Source organism: Perognathus longimembris, chromosome 3 (assembly GCF_023159225.1).
Source record: "Perognathus longimembris pacificus isolate PPM17 chromosome 3, ASM2315922v1, whole genome shotgun sequence".
Lineage (NCBI taxonomy): Eukaryota > Metazoa > Chordata > Mammalia > Rodentia > Heteromyidae > Perognathus > Perognathus longimembris.
This window is the reverse complement of record NC_063163.1, coordinates 44,637,936-44,659,402: the sequence shown is the minus strand read 5'-3', so window position 1 is coordinate 44,659,402 and position 21,467 is coordinate 44,637,936. Positions and strand designations below refer to the sequence as shown.

At 38.1% G+C, this 21,467-nt stretch overlaps 1 protein-coding gene across 2 annotated transcripts in view; it reads left to right on the top strand.

Annotated features, from left to right (window-relative positions):
• Positions 1–21,467, top strand: part of Kpna3 (karyopherin subunit alpha 3) — a 57,871-nt gene that overhangs the window by 10,888 nt on the left and 25,516 nt on the right. The window contains exons 1-2 of one of the 2 annotated variants that reach the window (XM_048341415.1): positions 6,599–7,432; positions 15,713–15,757. In XM_048341415.1, the coding sequence (XP_048197372.1) occupies positions 7,403–7,432; positions 15,713–15,757 (75 nt within the window). In that variant the 5' untranslated portion in view covers positions 6,599–7,402. Of the gene's footprint in view, positions 1–6,598; positions 7,433–15,712; positions 15,758–21,467 lie in introns of those variants that run through there. The other variant, XM_048341414.1, reaches the window with a different exon arrangement.

Here is a 21,467-nt window from a genome sequence, read left to right as displayed (position 1 = left end):
TGGCATTGTTACAGTGATGATTTGGTCTTTTTTGTCCTGGCATATGTGAACAACAAATTACATATTGGTATTTTACCCATTTCTCTCTTTTGGAAACACCATTCTTCTTGTTCTTGGAAGTATTTTTCTGTCATTATTGTTGGTTGGATTGTGTGTGTGTGTGCGCGCGTGCATGCGTGTGCATGCATCATGTACCTCCCCCCCCCTCTAGTTCGAGGGCTTGAACTCAGGACCTAGGTACTGTCATTGAGCTTTTTGCTCAAGGCTAGCTGAGCCATAGCCCCACTTCTGGTTTTTTTGGTGGTTAATTGAAGATGAGAGTCTCATGGACTTTTCCTGCCCAGGCTGGCTTCAAACCATGATCCTCACATCTCAGCCTCCTGACAGTCTAGGATTACGGGTGTGAACCACTGGCACCTGGCTTGTTGCTAGGATTTAAAAAATATGTATATATTTACTTTTTAAATTAGTTTTTCCTTTTTTATCTCTTTTTTATTTAAAATTTTATTGTCATTATAAAGGTGATATACAAGGGGATTATAGTTACATAAGTCAGGTAATAAAGTACATTTCTTTTTGGACTATATCACCCATTCCCTTGCTGTCTCCCAGTTTTTCTCTCCCCTGCCCATCTACTAGTTGTGTAGTTCATTTTTAGCATAGGGTATAGTGAGTACTACTGCTGCATTTGTTCACCCTTTGTTCCTCCATTTCTGTTGTGCCTCCCAAAGACAGATAAATGAACAAACAAGACAAAAAGAAAACAACAACAAAGAAAAAACCATTTGTTTCCATTTCCTGAAGTTTATTTTGGTAAATATTATTTTATGTAATCAGAGGCACATAGGCAATTTTACCTTTGTGTTCCTCCTCTAAGAATACCTAGAATTCTGTGTAATTTATCTTGTCCTGGTGTATTTTAGATCTGGTTTTGCATTGGTGGGATTTTTTAAAAATCCAGATGCTGCTTCTGCCTCCTTTGATTATTCAAAATGTCTCACCCTTTCCTGGTTAATACAAACTTGGCAAATAAAGTTCTGTCTCTGGTATTTAAATCTTGAATGAACTGATACTTAGACCTGTTAGAACTACCCTGAAGATGTGTCCACACATTAATCCTTTCATGTATACCTGTGGGAGTTGCTTTTTCACCCCGGTATTTTCATTGACCTGATTTTTCAGCTTCTTGTTTAGTTCTGTGAATTGTATCCTTCCAGGAAATTCCGGTACCTTCCACCTCCTTTTTCTCTTAAATTAACTCAGTTTCTCTTGTTTTACACTGATACTTTAAGGTGATCAACTGACTTAATTTACCTGGAATTGAGGGAGTTCCCAGGGTTCATGATTTCAAATGTTCAAACCAGAAGCTTTGGGCAAACCTTGACAAGTTGGTCACTCTAATGGAAATCGTTTGGACATAAAGATAATGATTTCTAAAATCCAAATGTTTAGAAAGAAATGCAGTTGAAAATAGACTAGCTAAAGTTAGCAACGAAAGTTATTTTACTCAGCAGTTATTTGAATCCTGAACTAAGTTTGAAGGTAAAACAATGAAATAATTTTAACCAATAGTTATTGAATACTTCATTATATGCAAGGCATCCATAAGAATAATTTTAAATAATCCTAACAATTTTAAATAATATGGGTGAAAAATGAGTAAGTAATTTGCTTAATAAAATGCAACTGGCCAGGTGTCAATGGCTTACATCTATAATCCTGGTTACTTGGGAAGCTAAGATCTGAGAATTATAGTCTGAAGCAAGTCGGACAGGAAAATCTATGAGACTCATCTGCAATTAACCACCAAAAATCTGTGAAGCTGTGGCACAAGTGGTAGAGTATTAACTTCAGGAAAAAAGATAAGGGGTAGCAGCACCAGGTCCTGAGTTCAAGCCTCAGATTCCCCCTTACTCTTGCGGGGGGCGGGGGGGGGGGGTGGGGGGCGGGGCAGGAGAACTGGCATTCATGCTCAGATTTCCAACTTTAAAACCCCGTGCTCTTAATATACTTCTGACTCAGGGTTCTTACATGAGAGTTGTGTAGACTAGTTTGGAACTGTTGAAAAAACGAGATACTTGCTAAAATGAAAGTGTGCACCTGTTAGGGGCAGTTTGCTTTTAGAGGGAAAGGATTACTTACCCAAGGTGGCCTAGGTGTGTAAGGAAAGGCTCCATGGACATGATTGTACTTAAGCTGAAAGTACAGCAAAGTGCAGGTGTTTTCTTGGTAGTAAATCTTGGGTAGGCCTGGAGTAAGAGATACCATGGTATATTTGGGGTCTCTAAAATAATAGAATTATTTCTTATAGATGGAGTGATTAGAAAGTTGGATAGGGTAAGTAAATAGGGACCAGATTGTGAAAAACCACTCCTTGGGGGAAAATTTTAAGTAGCGATAAATAATATTTTTAATATGATGGAGGAAAAAAATCCCTAGAAACTCAAGTCTTATACAAAGTATTCTAGCTTACAGAAAGCCAAGGACATTACAGGTTGTATTCTTTCCTAAACTTGAACTCATTCTGTGAACTTGAAGTATCATTAAGAACAATGACTTGAGGCTTTTTAGTCCTTTTATATTTAGATAATTTAAAATAGATAATTTAGATAAATTTGAGTTAACTTTTTCCTTGGGGAGGATGGGGGCTGGTCCTGGGACTTGAACTCTGGGCCTGGGTGCCATCCCTGACCTTTTATGCTGAAGACCACTTGAACCACAGCTCCACTTTGGGCTTTTTTGTGGCTAATTGGAAATAAGAGTCTCTCATGGACTATCTTGCCCTGGCTGGCTTTGAATCATGATCCTCAGATCCAAGCCTCCTGAGTAACTAGGATTATTACAGGTGCTAGCCATCAGAGCCCAGTTTAAATTTTAGTTATTTTAGCACCTTGTATTTAAACAAGAGTTAGAAAACTATATGAAAGGAATAGAAGCATATTTTCATTGAATGTTTTTTGTTTTGTTTTTGAGACAAGGTCTCACCATGTTGCCCAGCCTAGCCCTGAACTACTGAGCCAAAATGATCCTCCTACCTTAGTCTCCTTTGTAGCTGAGACTACAGCATAGGCATGTACCACCATTTTTGGCTTTCAGTGAATATTTCAGGAAAATATTTGCCTATTGATATTTAGGTATCTGTTCACCTAGTTACATTTCTATTTATTTATTTTTTTTTTTGGCCAGTCCTGGGCCTTGGACTCAGGGCCTGAGCACTGTCCCTGGCTTCTTCCTGCTCAAGGCTAGCACTCCGCCACTTGAGCCACAGCGCCGCTTCTGGCCGTTTTCTGTATATGTGGTGCTGGGGAACCGAACCTAGGGCCTCGTGTATCCGAGGCAGGCACTCTTGCCACTAGGCTATATCCCCAGCCCCTACATTTCTATTTATTGTACTTACTAGTACTTAAAGGTTAAATCGTTTTTAAAAGTTCAATTCCCGGTCAGGGAACAAAAAAAAGGAAAGAGAAGATGAAAGTAAGTTATTATTCTATATGAGAAAGTCTTCTGTTTAAATATATTCACAGATCTTAAGGAGAGCCTTGTAAACTACCAGGTCCCAACTAGGGTTATCATGTCACTTAAAGATAGAAAGGTAAGTTTTTTCCTGTATGTAAGGTTATAAATTTCCATTGGCTGGAATACTTGAGTAGAAATGAAGACCATTTAAAATGTTTCCAAATCCTCCCTGGATAATTTAAAATTACTACCAGTGACTATGGCTAACTACTTATAGTTTGCCTGGAGAAAAGAATTAGTGCTTGAATACTAAAGTTCTATAAAGGCTAGCCATTCACTTTTTGTTTTCTAAATTTTTGGATGTGGGTCTGATAGAAATATTTGTGTATTTTCTCTGGAACTTTTAGGACTTTGGAGAAATGGAGTGAGAAACTTGGAACTAAATTAAGTCCAGTTTGGGACACAGAAGGAGAAAGTACACAGAAAATACTGTGATTATGGTATAGTACAAACAGCATTGTTACTGAATATGACTCCACGTTCAGATTGGACAAACAATAATATTCAGATTACTTTTTTAAAATAATAGTGAAGAAGAGAATGAAATAAAAATGGATTAGCTGTTCATTTAAATGGATGTGTTACATTGTAACTCCCTTGTACAACCTTTGGAAGTTCAGAAAAATTTTTTAAAAATGTATTAAATGAATAAATAATATGGGTAAATAAGTAGGTGAATAATATAGTTAGAATATGTAATTATAAGACAATGTGGCTGGACCCTGCTGGCTTGTGCCTGTAATTCTAGCTACTCAGGAGGTTGAGATCTGAGGATCAGAGTTCAAAGCCAGCCCTCGCAGACAATTCCAAGAGACTCTTACCTCCAATGAACCAGCAAAAGTCTGAAAGTGGAGGTATGGCTCAAGAGGTACCAGCCTTGAACAAAAAAGGTAATAAACAAGTGTTAGGACCTTAGTTCAAGCCCCTAGTTACTTGGGAGAACCAGCACAAAAATTAAATAAACGTGGTTGGAAACATGGAGTTACAGATGTGAGTTAAGGATTTGAGAAGGTTTTCAGGTATGGTGGTACATATTTGCTATCCCAGCCCTGAGGAGGAAGATACAGAAAGTTCTCTAGTTGGAGGCTAAACCTGAATTGTCAAGGTTTGAGAAAAACATGTAGATTAGAACAGCAGGAATAAGTGTTTTTTTTCTTTTAGTTAAGCTAGTTTACTTGTGATAGTATACAACTATAAGGATGAACTTTTCCTTTTATTTTGGTGACTTAGAGATTAGCACGTGAGAGTCTGTTGTATCAGTATTTCTATTCTGGTGTGTTGTAGAGGTGGTCCGCTGGGGACCTGGATGGTAGCCTGTACCTTTATCTAAATATGCTCTGTAATAAACTTTATCTGTACATGCCAGGTTTCCAAGGAATGACAAACACTATCTTAGCTTACTTTTTATTTTTCTTCTTCCTGAGGTGGAGGTGCAGTGCCTGTAGTGTAAACAGTAAGACAGTGGTCCCAGACTGGCACCAGACAAAAGGGAGACTAGCTAAAATAGAAAGTATAAAGGGCTGGCATTTGGCTCAAGTGGCATAGCACTTCTATGGCAAGCACAAGGCCCTGAGTTCAATCCCCATTGTTGCCCCCTCATCTGACGTGTGTGTGTATGTGTATGTGTGTGTGTGTGTTTCTTGTTCTTTGGTATATTGTTTAGCTTTTGTCAGAAGTGGCTAGAATATATTTATAAGACATCCTGAGGCAGACTCTGTAGCTCAATAATCCTGGCTATTTGGGAAGTGGGAATTGGGAGGATCGCACTTCACACCACATTCAGCTGCTGGTTGAGATAGGATCTTACAAATTTTTCTGCCCGGGCTGGCCTCAAAATAGGATTCTCAAGTAGCAGCAAATTACAAGTATAAGCTAGCACCTGGTTTAGCTTTTCCCCTCCATCTATCCAGGTTGTTCTTCCCCAGGTTTTGTCCATAGCCCACTAAACCTTTTTAATTTGCTGATGCTGGGTCTTGAACTCAGGACCCCATACTCATTCTGGTTGATTGCCCATGGTTGGCATACGACCATTGAGTCATGTATCCAGCCTAGTTTTTTGCTAGTTATTTTGGAGATAGAGTCTTAGACTTTGCTGGCCCAGCTGACCAAACCATGATCCTCTGCATCTCAGCCTTATGAGAGGCCAGGTTACAGAAGTGAGCCACCAGCGCCTCGCCTCCATGTTATCATAAATATTTCCATAGCTTCAAATACAACTACATACTAATAACTTTTGACCTTGTGGATATTTACTCATGAATCCTGATTATGCTGCCTAGTTAGGAGAATACTTAATTACATGTATTAGGAACCATCTAGTTAATCTTCAAATACGCAGAAATACTTGTTTCTGACATTGAAGTATTGTCTTACTAACTTGTATATATAGTTTTGTTTGTGATGAATCAACATATAAAAATACAAAAAAGCTTTTTTGTTAGAGTTTCTTTGAGATATAGTTAAGTTAGCATGTACTTCACCCATTTAAATTATATAATTCAGACTGGTAGCACATGGTAGATAGTCATCAAGTAGCACATGGTAGATTGTCATCAAGAGGCTTATGTAGGAAGATCCTAAGTTCTAGGCCAACCTAAGCCACAAAAACAAACAAAGTATACAATTCAATGGTTTTTAGAAACAGTCAATTTTAGAATATTTTCACGACTATATAAAGAAACCTTGTATCTTTTAACAGTCATTCCCTATTTTACCCAACCCCAATTCAGTCTCACACAAGCAATAATCTACTTTTAGTCTCTACAGATTTGCCAATGTAGATAGAAAATTTCAGTTATCAGACTTGACTCACCCTTTAACTATAGTTTCTTTTAGTCAGCATCTTAAACTGCTAAACTTTTGTTTTTTGTTTTTTTGTTTTTTGGCCAGTCCTGGGCCTTGGACTCAGGGCCTAAGCACTGTCCCTGGCTTCCTTTTGCTCAAGGCTAGCACTCTGCCACTTGAGCCACAGCGCCACTTGTGGCCGTTTTCCATATATGTGGTACTGGGGAATTGAACCGAGAGCTTCTTGTGTAGGAGGCAAGCACTCTTGCCACTAGGCCATATTCCCAGCCCGACTGCTAAACTTTTGTATTTGTAAGTAAACAGATTTTGGTGTATTCTGCAAACCAGACAATCTTGGGAATTTAAGAAGCTTAACATTTTAAGCTTAGATCTCTCTTTTGAGCTGAAGTGCCTTCCAGAACACTTCTCCCAGAAATCCCTACAAGTTCCTTATGATATTCAAAAACGGAGGTGGTCACTGACCACTGATCTAGCTTCATTTACTGTTTTACCCTATCTGTAAATAATAGTAATCTCGAAAAGTAGGAAACTACTTCACAAAAATTAAGTAATAAGACATCTTTAAGTACCTTGCACAATTTGTTACAAAGTAGGTGGTCATCAATGTTCGTTTCCCTTTTCTGCTTATAGGCTGCAACCTGCATTGCTTTTCCTGTCCACGACATTTTAAAAACAAGTGACTTTAGTTTTTGTTTTTAACCAGTTACCTTTTTTCTTCCTTATGTGTTTTGTTCCTTCTGACTCAATCATTTTAAAAGATATTTTATAATGTTTCTCGTATTTTTACTGTTGAATTTCTTAGCCTTAGGATTAATATTTTCAGTGTCTTTGTATTACCTACAGTAGATTTATTTCCCAGTGTGTTTTATAATTTTGAAACAAGAGCATGAAGTACATTTCCCTTTTCTCTTCCTGGGCTAGTGAGACTGTCAACAACAACAAAATGGAGCTAGTCATTGATGGCTCACACTTATAATCCTAGCTGCTTGGGATGCTGAGATTGGAAGGATTTGGTTCCAGGCTAGCCTAAAGTTAATGAGACTCCTCAACCCATAGCTGGTCACAGTGGTATGTGCCTATCATGCCAGCAACAACAGAAAACCTAAAACAGGTAAGATCATGGTCCAGGAAGATGCCTAGGCAGGAGTAAAGACCATCTTAAAAACAAACAAACAAGAAAAGCTAAGCTGAAGGCATAGCTTAGCATTAGAATGCCTAGCAAGTTAAAAGCTAGTACAAAAAAAGAATTGCAGGAGGTAGGATCAGAGTTGAGACAGGATCTTGAACTCATGATCCTTGTGTCTCAACATCCTACGTACCAGGACTATAAGTTTTTGCCACTAACACCTGGCAAGAATGTTTAAAATTTAAATTATGCATGCCTGTATTGTACATTTTTATTTTTCAAACTCTTGAATCTTTGTAGTATTTAAAATGCTGCTGTCACCGATAGTGAGTGTTTAGTTGGGCCTTGCTTTTTAATCCCATCTGACAGTCTTTGGCTTTACTTGAAAGCTAGAAATATAACTATTGATATAATTCAAATTAATATCATTCATTGTGCTATTATTGTTTCCTATCCTGGCATTTTTTTTCTCTTCCTGACTTCTTTTAGAATAATCGAAGTTTTCAAATACTTCATTTGATTTCTCTGTTGACTTTCTAGGTTTATCTTTGAATCTTAGTTTTCTTATTAGAGATTGCAGTTTTTCACTTTAAATCTATTCAGAATTAATATGATAGTACTAGAGGCAAATTAAAAGTCCCAGCATACCTGTTGTGTACATACATGCACACCCACCACTACTACCTGCATACATTTGCAAATTGATAGGGGTTTGGCAGATATGATACACAATTTTAGACTCATTTTTTTCTACATTTCACTCTCTTCCAAGATTTTTTCCCTTAAATGTCTGTCTGTTCTCTTGACTAGTACTAGACTTACACTTAAAGCCACTAATACTGTGGTCTTCTACTCCAAGTAGCAAGAGGGTTATGTAATACACTCAGACAAAATCTTATCAACTTCTTATTTCACCAGGTAGCTATGTTTTAAGAGTAGGTTATCCAGGTGTCTGTCTGCCTTTAATCTCTTCAGTGGTTTGCTAAATTGGGAGTATTGGGGTTTGACCTTAGGGTAGAGACTACCACTTTTTGTCCTGGCCAACCACTGACCATGACTTTCTGACCTCCACCCTCAAATAGTTAGGGTTACACATGTGAACCACCACATCCAGAAATTTATTTTTTAAATTAATGTATCTTGTCCATGTCTTCTTGTTATATGAGAAAAGGTACTATGTATGCTACTCTGGCTATATAAACTGAAAATGCCATCATAAAGTAATATGTAATTTTGTAAGATAATATAGGAAAAAATTTACATAACAGAAACTTAGAGATAGTTAATACTTCTTAGGTAAAACACATAAAACATGAGCCATAATAGAAAAATGGGGGTAAAATAACTCTCAAAAGTGAAACACATTTTCTTTTTTTTTGCTGGCTGTGGGGCTTGAAATCATGGCCTAGATGCTATTTCTGAGCTTGTTCACTCAAGGCAAATGCTCTACCACTTGAGCCACAGAACTATATCTGGTTTTCTGGTGGTTAAGTGGAGATAAGATTCTCATGGATTTTGCTTTCCCAGCTGGCTTCAAACTGGGATTCTCAGATATCAGCCTCCTGAGTAGCTAGGATTACAGATGTGAGCCACTGGTGCCTGGCAAAACTTTCGTTTTTTTTTTTTAAAAAGAATACTATGAAGACAACAAAGATGGGGGAAATGTTTCCATGTATATGACAGAGAACTTGCATTCAGATTATTTTTTAAACTAATAATTGAAGTTTATAAAGCCTAATTAAAATTATACACATATATGTAAGATATATATATATGCACACGTGTGTGTACACTTGTGTGTGTGTCAGTATTGTGGCTTGCACTCAGCTTCAAGCTTTTGCTCAACTTTTTTACTCATTGCTGGCACTCTACAACTTGAGCAACAGTGCCACTTCTTTTTGCTGATTAATTGGAGATAAGAGTCTCATGATTTGTCTGCCTTTTTTGCTGGTTAACTGGAGATAAGAGTCTCACAGATTTGTCTGTCCCATCTGGCTTGGAACCGTGATCCTTAGATTTCAACCTCCTGAGTAGTTAGGATTACAGGCATGAGCCTCTGGCCTGGCAAAAACTAATGTTTTCAATGTCCAAATATTTAAATTAGATGTTAGACAATGAAGATATATGAGTGGTCTGTAATAGCATATAGCAAAATGCCAAACATCATTAGTCAGCAGAACTATATGAATTAAAACCGTAATAGTAGACCAGGCAAGAAATTGAGACCCAGTCTCAATCTGGACATGCAATCCCAGTTACATAGGGGCCTTAGTAGGAGGATTACAGTATGAAACTGGCCCCTGGCAAGAAGGGGAGGCCCTACCTGAGAAATAATGAAACAATGAAAGCAAAAAAGTTTTTGGGATGTGACTCAAATAGTGCCTAGCATGCACAAGTTCCTGAGTTCAAACTTCACATCTCCAGAAATAGCCAGTTATCGGGTATGTATTTGCTGTAATACCTGCTATTGAGGAGGCAGAGGCAAGATATGGCAGGTGGAGAAAATTTACTGAAACTATCCCAGAAACAGAATTCCCAAAAGGGCTGAGAGTGTGGCTCAAATAGTAGATTACTTTCCTGCTAAGCTTGAGGTCCTGGGTTTAATACCCAGTACTGAAAAATAGCTTTTTGCATTTCTTTTTTTCCCTTCATTCTGCAAATGTTTATTATTATCTTTATCAATATCATCATGATGGCAAGCAACTACACTAGTTGACTCGACTATATTCATTATGTATTTAAAAAATGTTACTATCTTCAAGTAGTTGTACAAAATAGTTGCCATTCAGCAAAGCAGTTAATGAACACACTGCATCTTGATCATTATCACTGATTTCAACATTCTCACCCAACCCTCCCAGCCCACTGTTTCCCCTCATGTATAGGAGGCAAGCACTCTTGCCACTAGGCCATATTCCCAGGCCCTTTAAAAAAAATTTTTTTAGGGTATACATTGAATTTCTTCTCCCATTTAACAAAGCAGTTTATGTATACAATGCATCTTGATCTGTTTACCCCCCTTCAACCCACTCCTTAGTTTTCTTATCTTTGTGGTATATACAATGAATTATTGATTGCATTTTCCCCCTTTACTTCCTCCTTTCATCTCTCCTCTCCCCTTGGCCCAACACCCTCCCACCCCCTCACCTTTGCTGGTACTTATTTGCACTGTTGTTTTTTTTTTTTTTTTTTTTTTTTTTTTTTTTTTTTTTTTTGGCCAGTCCTGGGCCTTGGACTCAGGGCCTGAGCACTGTCCCTGGCTTCTTCCCGCTCAAGGCTAGCACTCTGCCACTTGAGCCACAGCGCCGCTTCTGGCCGTTTTCTGTATATGTGGTGCTGGGGAATCGAACCTAGGGCCTCGTGTATCCGAGGCAGGCACTCTTGCCACTAGGCTATATCCCCAGCCCTGCACTGTTGTTTTGATAGGATGGAATGAGACAGGGAGTTTAAGGATATAAACTGTTGGGAGTGAGATTGGGGAGATTTGGAGTTTCTGATACCAAGTTGAGTAACTGCTATTTTCTCAATGAATATGAGGCCTGGTCTTCTGCTGAGAGGAAAGGATATGGAAAGGGGCTTGAGAATCATAGCCATTTGTGCAGGAATCTAACCAAGGAAGCCTGGAAAGCTTTCTAAACAGCAGCATTGAGAGCATTGAGAGCTTGATTGAGGTGAATAAAGACAGAAATTTTAATACCCATAATGAAGATTGATTTTTTTTTTTTTTTTTTTTTTGCCATTCCTGGGGCTTGAACTCAGGGGCTGAGCACTGTCCCTGAGTTTCTTTTACTCAAGGCTAGTACTCTACCTGTTGAGCCACAGCACCACTTCTGGCTTTTTCTGTTTATGTGGTATTGAGGAATCGAACCCAGGGCTTGATGCCTTCTAGGCAAGCACTCTACCACATTCCCAGCCCCTGAATTTTCTTTTTCTACTGTAACACTTCACAGCCCAACTTGGGAGTAAGAGTTGAAATAAACCAGGATGACAAGATATAAGTAAAGGAGGTAGAGCTGTTAAAAGTATGAGGACTACATTAAAAAGGAAGCCCAAACATAAAGACGTTGATAGATGGGGAGAAAATCAGGAGTTAGGGAATTTAAGTAGTCTGTGAATCTAGGTCAATTGGTCGAATGACTAATTTATGGGAAATTGTCCAGGCCTTAAATTGGATCAGGGAAGTCCTCATAATCTTGCTGCTACAGACAGGGAATCCTCAAAGGAAAGAACAGTGTGCAGAAGTATTCAATGGAAATCTTACCACTTGCATATAAACTGTTGATCATTTTATCATTTTTGAATGAAATATAAAATATTCAGGACCTATTCTAGTTGGTTCTTAGTTCAAGTGAAACATTGGTAGCTGGTTTTCACATCGTTTTGGTGTCTGTCCTGGGGCTTGAACTCAAGGCCCGGCCACTGCACCTGAGCTTTGTCATTCAAAGCTGGTGCTCTACCACTTGAGCCATGCCTCTACTTTCAGCCTTTCGGTGGCTATGTGGAGATAAGGTTCTCTCATATTTGCCTGCCAGAGCTGGCTTGGAACCAAAATCTTCAGATTTTAGCTTCCTGAATAGCTAGGATTACAGGTGTGAATCACCAGTGCCCATCTGGCTTAATTTCTTTACCAGGTTGAATTGACTAGTCCACGAGTACAGTATATGTATTTATACCTTCATTGAATTCTTTCATCAATATCATGTAGTTCTCTGCATACATGCCCTGTCCAAGAAGACTAAGCATCTTGGTTGTCACCTCTATTTTGCCTACCAGATGACCCTTCATCCTGAGTCCTACAGAACAGTTATTAAAAATGGTCAGCTGAATGTATTGTGGTGGCATTTTCTGAATGATTAACATGATTATTATCTTCTTCCTTTTCCTCCTTCTTCCTCTTTATCCTCTTTCCCCTTCTCTTCCTCCTGTTCTTTTGTATAGTATTTCTCCTTTATCTGTGGGGAATTTGTTCCAAGGATCCTACTGGTTACCTGAAATGTGGGTATTACTAAACACTTGTCTTTTTCCTGTACATGTATATCTACAATAGAGTTTACCTTGCAAATTAGTCACAGTAAGAGACTAACAATAATAACTAATAATAAAACAGATGTCACAAAAATTAGTAAGCTGTCCCTCCAAATATATTTTATTTTTCTGATCTGAGGTGATTCCGTGCATACATGGTTAAGATGAAGTAAGGTGAAAGACATACGTTGTGATGTATCATGGGACTACTGTGTAAGAAGTATTTGAACACAACCACTTTATTACTCCTGATGGTGCAAAGTAATTACTAGGCCGATAGTGTGTGTAGTAAGAAGACACTAGACAAAGGGGTGATTCATTTCTTGGGCAGGATAGCATGAGATTTTATTCTCTGAATGTTGCGCAATTTAAGATTACGAGTTACTACTTTTTATTTAAAAATTGGTCTGCAATTGAAAATAGGAACGGAAGCCTTGGAAAGCAAAATTATATATAAGGAAAATAAGGTGTATTGAATTTTACTTGATAATCATTTGCAGAGGATTTTTGGCATTTATATTCATGTGGAATATCGGCTTTACTTGCAGTTTTCTCTCTTTGTACTCCTTGATTTCATTATAAGAGTCATACTAGCTTTATAATTTTGTTTCTTAAAAAATGTGTACAATTCTCTCAGGTTTCAATTCTTCATTTAGGTAATCTGAGCTTGTAAGGGACTTTATAAATTTTGTTATTCATTACTGTTCATATAAAATATCTAATATTAAGACATAGTAGTAAGACATAGTAGTTTACATTTTAAGGAGTTGGTGTATTTCCTCTAAGTTTATTTATTTAGAGTTATTTGTAATTCTTCCCTTATTGCTCTTTTCGTCTTCTGTATCTGTAGTCATAGCCACTTGATATCTAATACTGATCATTTGCCTCTTTTTTTTTCCCTTTATCTTGTTCAGTTTTGTTAGTTTTCCCCCCAAAGAAACAACTTTTTTTCTGTTTTCAATTTCTATCCTTAATTATAGCTTCTGTTTTTGGTTTGTTTTGCCAGTCCTGGGGCTTGGGACTAAAGGCCTGAGCACTGTCCCTGGCTTCTTTTTGCTCAAGGTAGCACTCTAGACCTCTTGAGCCACACTGCCACTTCCAGCCTTTTCTGTTTATGTGTTGCTGAGGAATCAAACCAAGGGCTTCATGCATGTTAGTTCTTTCTTATTTGAGGTTCATTTGGCTTTTTATTTCAAGGATGTTGGAAACCTCCCCCCAAAAATGTGTTGAATGCTTTCAACTTGCTTGTGTTGTCATATAGATGAATTGCTTTTAAATTTTATTTTACCAGTCTCTGACTTTAAATTGGAAGATTAAGTAATGGAAAATGGTATCTGGCAATATAATAAAGATAAATAAATCATGAGTGTATAGCCTTTATTAAATACATAAAAGTGTAATCATACATGTGTAATAAAAGAATCTAGCATAGCATAATGTCAGAGGGAAAGAGGTGTAATTATTCCAGTAGTTTCTGATAAGGCATACTGAAAAGAATCGTATACCTGATGGAGCTTCAAACTTAGAAAGATACTTCTTTATCTTTGGTACAAAAGCTTACTCATTTTCATATGGCTTAAGGTCCTGGCAACTAGTTACTTTTTAAGAACATAAGTAGCTAAGAGGTAAACTTTATTGGTTGTAAGCATTAAAAAAAATTCCAGTTCTGGTTGACTTACACAAAACCATAATTTGTTGGAAGAATGAGTTAACTTGTAGATTAAAAATTGGGAATTAGAGAGCAAGTCATAGAGGCATTATTCATTCTGCAAATTCTTAAGAAATTAATGGGCAAGTTTTCACACTGTTTAGGATTATTATAGAGAGTCTGTTGGTATTGTTTGGTCTAGGAGAAGTTATTGCACTTGAGGTTTTATAAAGACTATATATGCAGTGAGAAGGATATAGTTATCTAAAAACCAAACAAAAATAAAACCCTGAGTGCAGTTAGAATAGGAGGATGGCAGCCAAACCCTACTTTCTTCCTTTCACAAAATTAATCAACAGATATTCACTAAACAGAGTTTTGGCTTGTTAATTGATTCATCATTTAAAATAAACTGATCTAGCTGGCTTCTGTGATACATACCAGCAGTCAAGGTCAACCTGTGCTAAAGTTAGCCCATCCTTAGTCTTGCCCAATAAACCAGATATTCACTGCCTGTGAGCTCAGTTGAACAGGTACATAGGTAGGAGAATCATAAGTGGTAGTGTGCCTGCCTAGTAAGTTTAAGTTCCTGAGTTCATATCCCATTATCACAATGAATCAGTAAATAAGTGGATGAATTACGGGTCATGGTAGCACTCACCTGTGATGCTTTCACTTGGGAAGTTGGTTGGGAATTTAAAGTCAGAGTAGCTACATAGCAAAGCCTACCTCTACAGGAGAAAAAGAAAAACCTCATATTTCTTTTCCTGCATTATATTGTAGGAATAATTTTATTATTAAGGTGTTATACAGACGTGTTACCATTTTGTAAGTCAGCTAATGAGTACATTTCTTTTTTTGAACAATGTCACCCCTTCCTTTGGTTTTTCCCCATCCCTGCCAACAAGCTACAACAGTGTATACTGAATAGCATGACTGCATTTGTTTATCCTTCCTCGCTCCCTCCTTTTATGTGCCCCTTCTTTAGCCCCCCCAAGAGGAAAAAAAACACCCAAAGCAAAAATAAATACCACTACCACCAACAGCAATAACAATAGCAAAAAAACCCCATGTTTCCATTTCTTGCAGTTCATTTCCATAAGCAGTATTTTAAATGTTTAGAGAGATACACCTTTGTTACACTGGTTAAAGGTGTTGGTAACTAATCAAGATACATTGTACTTAAAAGCTGATTTGTTGAATAGTAAGTTCTTTGTCCAACTACTTAAAGATAAGAAAAAAATTACCAAAAAAAGGCGCCAGGTGCCAATGGCTCACACCTGTAATCCTAGCTACTCAGCAGGCTGAGATCTAATGATCATAGTTCAAAGACAGCCTGGGCAGAAAAGTCCATGAGACTCTTATCTCCAATAAACTACTCCAAAAAAGCTGGAAGTAGTGTTGTGGCTCCAAATGATAAGAGAGCTAGCCTTGAGCACAAAGAGGCTCAGGGACAGTGCCCAGGTCCAGAGTTCAAGCCCCAGGACTGGCAAAAACAAACAAACATATATGTAAGTCTCAAACACTTAAGACTTTATTTACTAACAGTATCAATATTTTGATTCTTATGTAATCTTTATTTTTCTTCTTAGACAATGCGAAGACATAGAAATGAAGTGACAGTTGAACTGCGGAAGGTAAGGATGAGATGCATTTAAGATAATGAATTAAGTTTTCTGATGTTAAAATTTTGTATCACTTGAGTAATAAAAATTCTGTGACAAATTTTTACAGAGGTTATTCCTAAAACTAGCATAAAATACACCATTAAGATAGTTTATAGTGGTATATACTTCCATTTATTGATGGTTGTAGGTGCTGTTAGAAGTTCTTTACCATCATTATAAGTTTCACAGCATCTCTTTCTGTGGGCTTTGTTCTGGACCAGATTGATCTCTTTTTTCCCTTTCTTTTTTTTTTTTTTTTTGGCCAGTCCTCGGCCTTGGACTCAGGGCCTGAGCACCGTCCCTGACTTCTTTTTGCTCAAGGCTAGCACTCTACCACTTGAGCCACAGCGCCACTTCTTGCCACTTTTTATATATGTGGTGCTGAGGAATTGAACCCAGGGCTTCATGTATACGAGGCAAGCATTTTGCCACTAGGCCACACTCCCAGCCCTTCTTTCCCTTTACTAAATTTATCATAGCTACAAGGAAATCACAGTGACTGAGCATAGTGTTGTGCACCTGTCATCCTCAGTTACATGGTGAAGTATAAGTAGGAGGAGCTCAGTTCAGGTGGCTTAGACAACATAACCAGCACAAAAAGGTGCTGGAGGTATGGTCCAAGTGGTAGAGTATCTGCCATTCAAATGTGAGACCCTGACTTCAAAACTTAGTCCCCCCCCCCAAAAAAAAAGGGGAAAGATTGATGTTACCATTCTTAGGAGTGAACCAAATGATCTAATCCTAGCTACTCAGGAGGCTGATATCTGAGGAATGTGGATTGAAGCCATCACGGGACAATTAGATTTTGGAGTAGTTTACATTTTGAATGTTGGAGTACTCTGTATTCCATTCTTTTTCTAATATTACAATAATTTTGCCTTTCAAATGGTATATGTTCTCCTTTTTTCCCCCTATTAAGTTTTTGGATCTACTTGCATGATAAAATAAACTGTTCTTTTGACCTACTCTAGATTGAGAAAATTGGGGAGTCTCTAATATAAAGCAAATACCACTTCAGTGGGTTATACAATGTTCTCTGACCACAATCTGATTAACTTAGAAATCAGTGAATAAGACCATTACACCTTTATAGCTGTGAAGTTTCAAAGCACTTCTAATCAATAAAATCTCATGCAGTTAAGATGATACTTTATTACAAAATGTGACAGCAAGTAGAGAGATTAAATGAATACTAGGAATTTTAAAGGAATATTAATTTAAATATGACAAATTTTGAAGTGTGAGTGCATCAGTCAAATAAATGTAAGTGGTTTAAAATAATGGCCATTTTATCAGTAGAAGGTTTCTCTGCTCTGGTAGAGTTTACCTTTCTTCTGGCGTTTCCTCTTGTTTCTGGTCATTTGGTGGGTGAATTGGTGACTTGACAATCTGTGATGGTCGTGTGTAAATGTCTGGCTGTTGTCTGGGACCTTGATTGTCCTCCACATAGCTACCACATTCACTGGGTCACTGCTTTCAGAAAAAACACTGCAAGAGAGGATGGATATTCCCCTTTGTGTAAGCATTTTTCAGATTGACTTGCTTAATATCTCATTGCCAAAGCAGGCCACACAGTGAGTTATGATCAGTGCAGGACTATACTACCCCAAAGCACAGAAATGGGAGGGGAAATTATTACCATTTGTGCAAAGAACCAGGACAGTGTCAATATGAGCAACTTCAGTGTCAACAAATTTGAAAACAGGTGAAGTAGCAGTTTCCTGGTAGGAGGAAAACAAAATTGCCCAACTGAATTAAGAACACAGAAAAACATAAATAGATTTATAAACAAATTAATATCAACCAAAAATATACTGTTATACCCCTCTTGTAAAAGAAAAGTAGTAGTCATATATAAAGGAGGGTGGGGGAAAGAGCTGGGCACTGGTGGCTCATGCTTATCCTAGAGACGCAGAGGCTATGTTATGAAGATTGTGGTTCAAAGCCAGCTGGGCAAAAAAAAAAAAAAAAATCCTGTGAGACTGTTATCTCCATGTAACCAGCGAAAAGTCAGAAATGCAGCTGTGGCTCAGGTGACAACGTGCTAAACTTGAGTGGATAAAGCTAAAGGATAGCACCTAGCCCTGGAGTTCAAGCCCCAGTACTGGCACACACAAAAAATTGTAGCCCACTGTCAGTGGCTTGTGCCTATTATCCTAGCTAGGCTAGGATAATAGGCACAAGGCTGAGATCTGAAGATTGAAAGTCAAAGCCAGCTCAGGTAGACAAATCAGTGAGACTTCAGTTAGTCAACAAAAAGCTAGCAGATGGAATGCCAACAGTGAGTAGAGTTGAATTTCTAGTCCTGGCACTAAAAAAATTAAAAAGTAAAGCAGATATTGGATACATAATTTCAGCCTTATTAAATGATCTCAGCTTTATACTAACAAAATCAGTTTCTAAATATATATGGGCTTCACATGTTTGTTTGTTTTTGCCAGTCCTGGGGCTTGGACTCAGAGCCTGAGCACTGTCTCTGGCTTTTACAGCCCCACTTCTGGCCTTTTCTGTTTATGTTGTGCTGAGGGATCAAACCCAGAGCTTCATGTATGCAAAGCAAGCACTCTACCACCAGGCCATATTCCCAGCCCTTCACATGGTTTTGTTAGATAAAGTTTGTGGATTAAGGCATTTAAATGTTGTATTTCATATATTATCTACTGTGAATAATCTAGTCATTACTACTCAGAGTATCTCTCACAGGTAAAAATTCTATTATCCAATTTGTGGACTCAGAATTTACAAATTGTTCCCAGTAATTTTTTGTTGTTGTTGGTGGTGGTAATAGGGCTTGAACTTGGGGCCTGGGCCCTGACCCTGAGCTCTTTTGCTCAAAGCTAGTGCTCTACCACTTTGAGCCACAGTACCACTTCTGCTTTTCTGGTGGTTAATTGGAGATAAGAGTCTCATGGACTTTCCTGTCTGGGATGGCTTTGAACCACGAATCCTTACATCTCAGCCTCCTGAATAGCTAGGACAAAGCATGAGCCATCAGTGCCCTGGCATCAGTAATTTTTTTTTATAAACTGATAATCCTACTGAAGATAAGACATAGAATGTGGTTGTCGTGTTTCTTTAGTTTCTTCCATTCTGGAGCTGTTCAGTCTTTATCTTTCCTGACTTCATCTTTGAATGCTATTTTATGTAGAATGATAGTTTGGGGTTTGTCCAGTTTTCTCAGTTTACTTATTTTTGTCAGGAATAACCATAAAAATGATGATTTTTCAGTGTACCAGACCAGAGAACACACACTGTTGATTTGACTCATTGCTAGTGATGTTACTTGGTCAAGAATGCCATCTGCCAAATTTTTGCCTTATAAATGAATAAGTGTTATGTGGGAAAGCTACTTGCTATTATGTAGATATCAGTACAAAAGGTTGAATTTTGCTTGATGCTGGTGACTCTTTGATTATAACCCTAGCTACTTAGGAAGCTGTGATCTAAAGATTTTATTTAGAAGCCAGCCTGGATAGAAAAGTCTGTGAGAACCTTATCTCCAATTAACCACTAAAAATCCAGAAGTGGAGCTGTGGCTCAAGTGGTAGTATAGTGTATTAGCTTTAAGCAAAAAGGCTTAGTTAGGGTCAGTGCCTAGACCCCGAGTTCAAGCCCCAGTAGTGGTACTATAAAAAGGTTGAATATTTGTGATATTTCTTTGAATATTACTTTGAAAATGATTAAAAATTGGCTACTTGAATATGACTAGAAATATGGTATGAAAATAGTAGGGAGTTAGTAAACTCATGATTAGTATTGTATATAGGGAGAGTGGTGAGGGCATCAGTTTGTTTGAACATGCTTGGCTTTAGTGGAGTAGAGTTTGAACTCTGCCTTGTGTTTGTAGGCAGGTATTCTACAACTTGAGCCACACCCTCATGCTGTGCTTGCTTGCTTTTACTAAGAACAAAAATTAAGCCAGGCCAGACACTGGTGGCTCACACCTGTAATCCTAGCTATTCAGGTGCTTGAGATCTGAGAATCATGGTTCAAATCCAGCTCTGGCAAAAAAAAGTTCGTGGGACACTTATTCCCAGAAACGGGAAGTGGCACTTGTGGCTCAGTGATAGTGCAAGCCTTGACCAAAAAAGCTCAGGGATAGTGCCCAGGTGCTCTGTGCCCTGAGTTCAATCGCCAGTACTGACACAAACACACAAAAAGAACAAAAATGGGTGTCATATAGATAAGCCTGGGTGCTGTCCTTTAGGGGTAGGGGTGTGTGTGTGTGTGTGTGTGTGTGTGTGTGTGTGTGTGTGTGTGTGTACTAGTGCTGAGACTTCAGGGCCTGGGTGCTGTCCTTGAGCTTTTATTTCCCCCCTCAATGGTAGCACTCTTCTAATTCTTGAACCACAGCTCCACTTCTGGCTACATGGTAGTTAATTAGAGATAGGAGTCTTGTGGATTTTTATGCCCAGACTGGCTTCGATTCTCAGATTTCAGCTTCCTGACTAGCTAGGATTATTGTGCCTAGCAATATTTTAGTTTTTGAAATGGGCTTTTATTAACCATGCTCTGGTTTGTCTCACCCTTGTAGTCATTTTGTCTCTTCTACTTGAATAGCTGAGATTACAAGCATGTTCCACCACATTTGACATCTCATCTAATCTGTTGATCTAATATATTTATTTGTTTCTAATTATAAAAAAATTTTTGTATGGGTACTGAGGCTTGAACTCAAGGTCTGGGCTCTGTCCCTTAGTGTTTTCTCTCAAGGTTGGCACTGTACTACTTATGCCACAGCTCTACTGCCAGCTTTTTTTTTTTTTTGTGGTAATTGGAGATAAGAACCTCATGGACTTTCCTGCCCAAGCTGGCTTCAAATCAGATTTCAGCCTCTTGAGTAGCTAGGGTCATAGGTGTGAGCCACTGGAACCCAGCTTCTAATTTATTTATTTTTTAATTAATTCTAACACCCAAACTAAAAAACTTAGAGAAAAATTGGTGATTAGCTCAAGGTTACATAATGTCTGAAAGGTTACAATTTCAAGATATTTAAGTCCCACAAAATGTAGACTGCAGAGAATTATTTATAAGAGCCAGATAGCAAGGGTTTAATCTGAGTCAATGGTGAATTGGTGGCATTTATGTTAATGAATCCCTGTACTCCCCAACAAGCATGTACACACCTTAAACTCTTCTGGTTAAGTGACATTTTAATAAGTTACTTCAAGCAAATGTTAGCAATAAGTAGATAAAAATTGACATACTAGGTCTGGGAATATGGCCTAGTGGCAAGAGTACTTGCCTCGTATACATGAAGCCCTAGGTTCGATTCCTCAGCACCACATATACAGAAAAGGCCAGAAGTGGCGCTGTGGCTCAAGTTGGCAGAGTGCTACCCTTGAGCAACAAGAGGCCAGGGACAGTGCGCAGGCCCTGAGGTCAAGCCCCAGGACTAGCAAAACAATTTTTTTTTTGATATATACTTGAGGAGCAATAATAATAATAATACATTCTCAAATTTAAATTTTTCTTTATTAGGTAGTTATACAAAGAGGTTACAATTCCATAAGTCAGGTTATGAGCACAATACTTCCTGATCAGTGTTACCCCTTCCATCGTTCTCTCTTTTTTCTAACCTTCCCATCCCTACCCTCACCCCAGATTTAAATTTAAATCCTCACTATAGAACATTGGTCAAACAGTTGGTGCTTAATGAATCTTTTCTATATATAAAAGC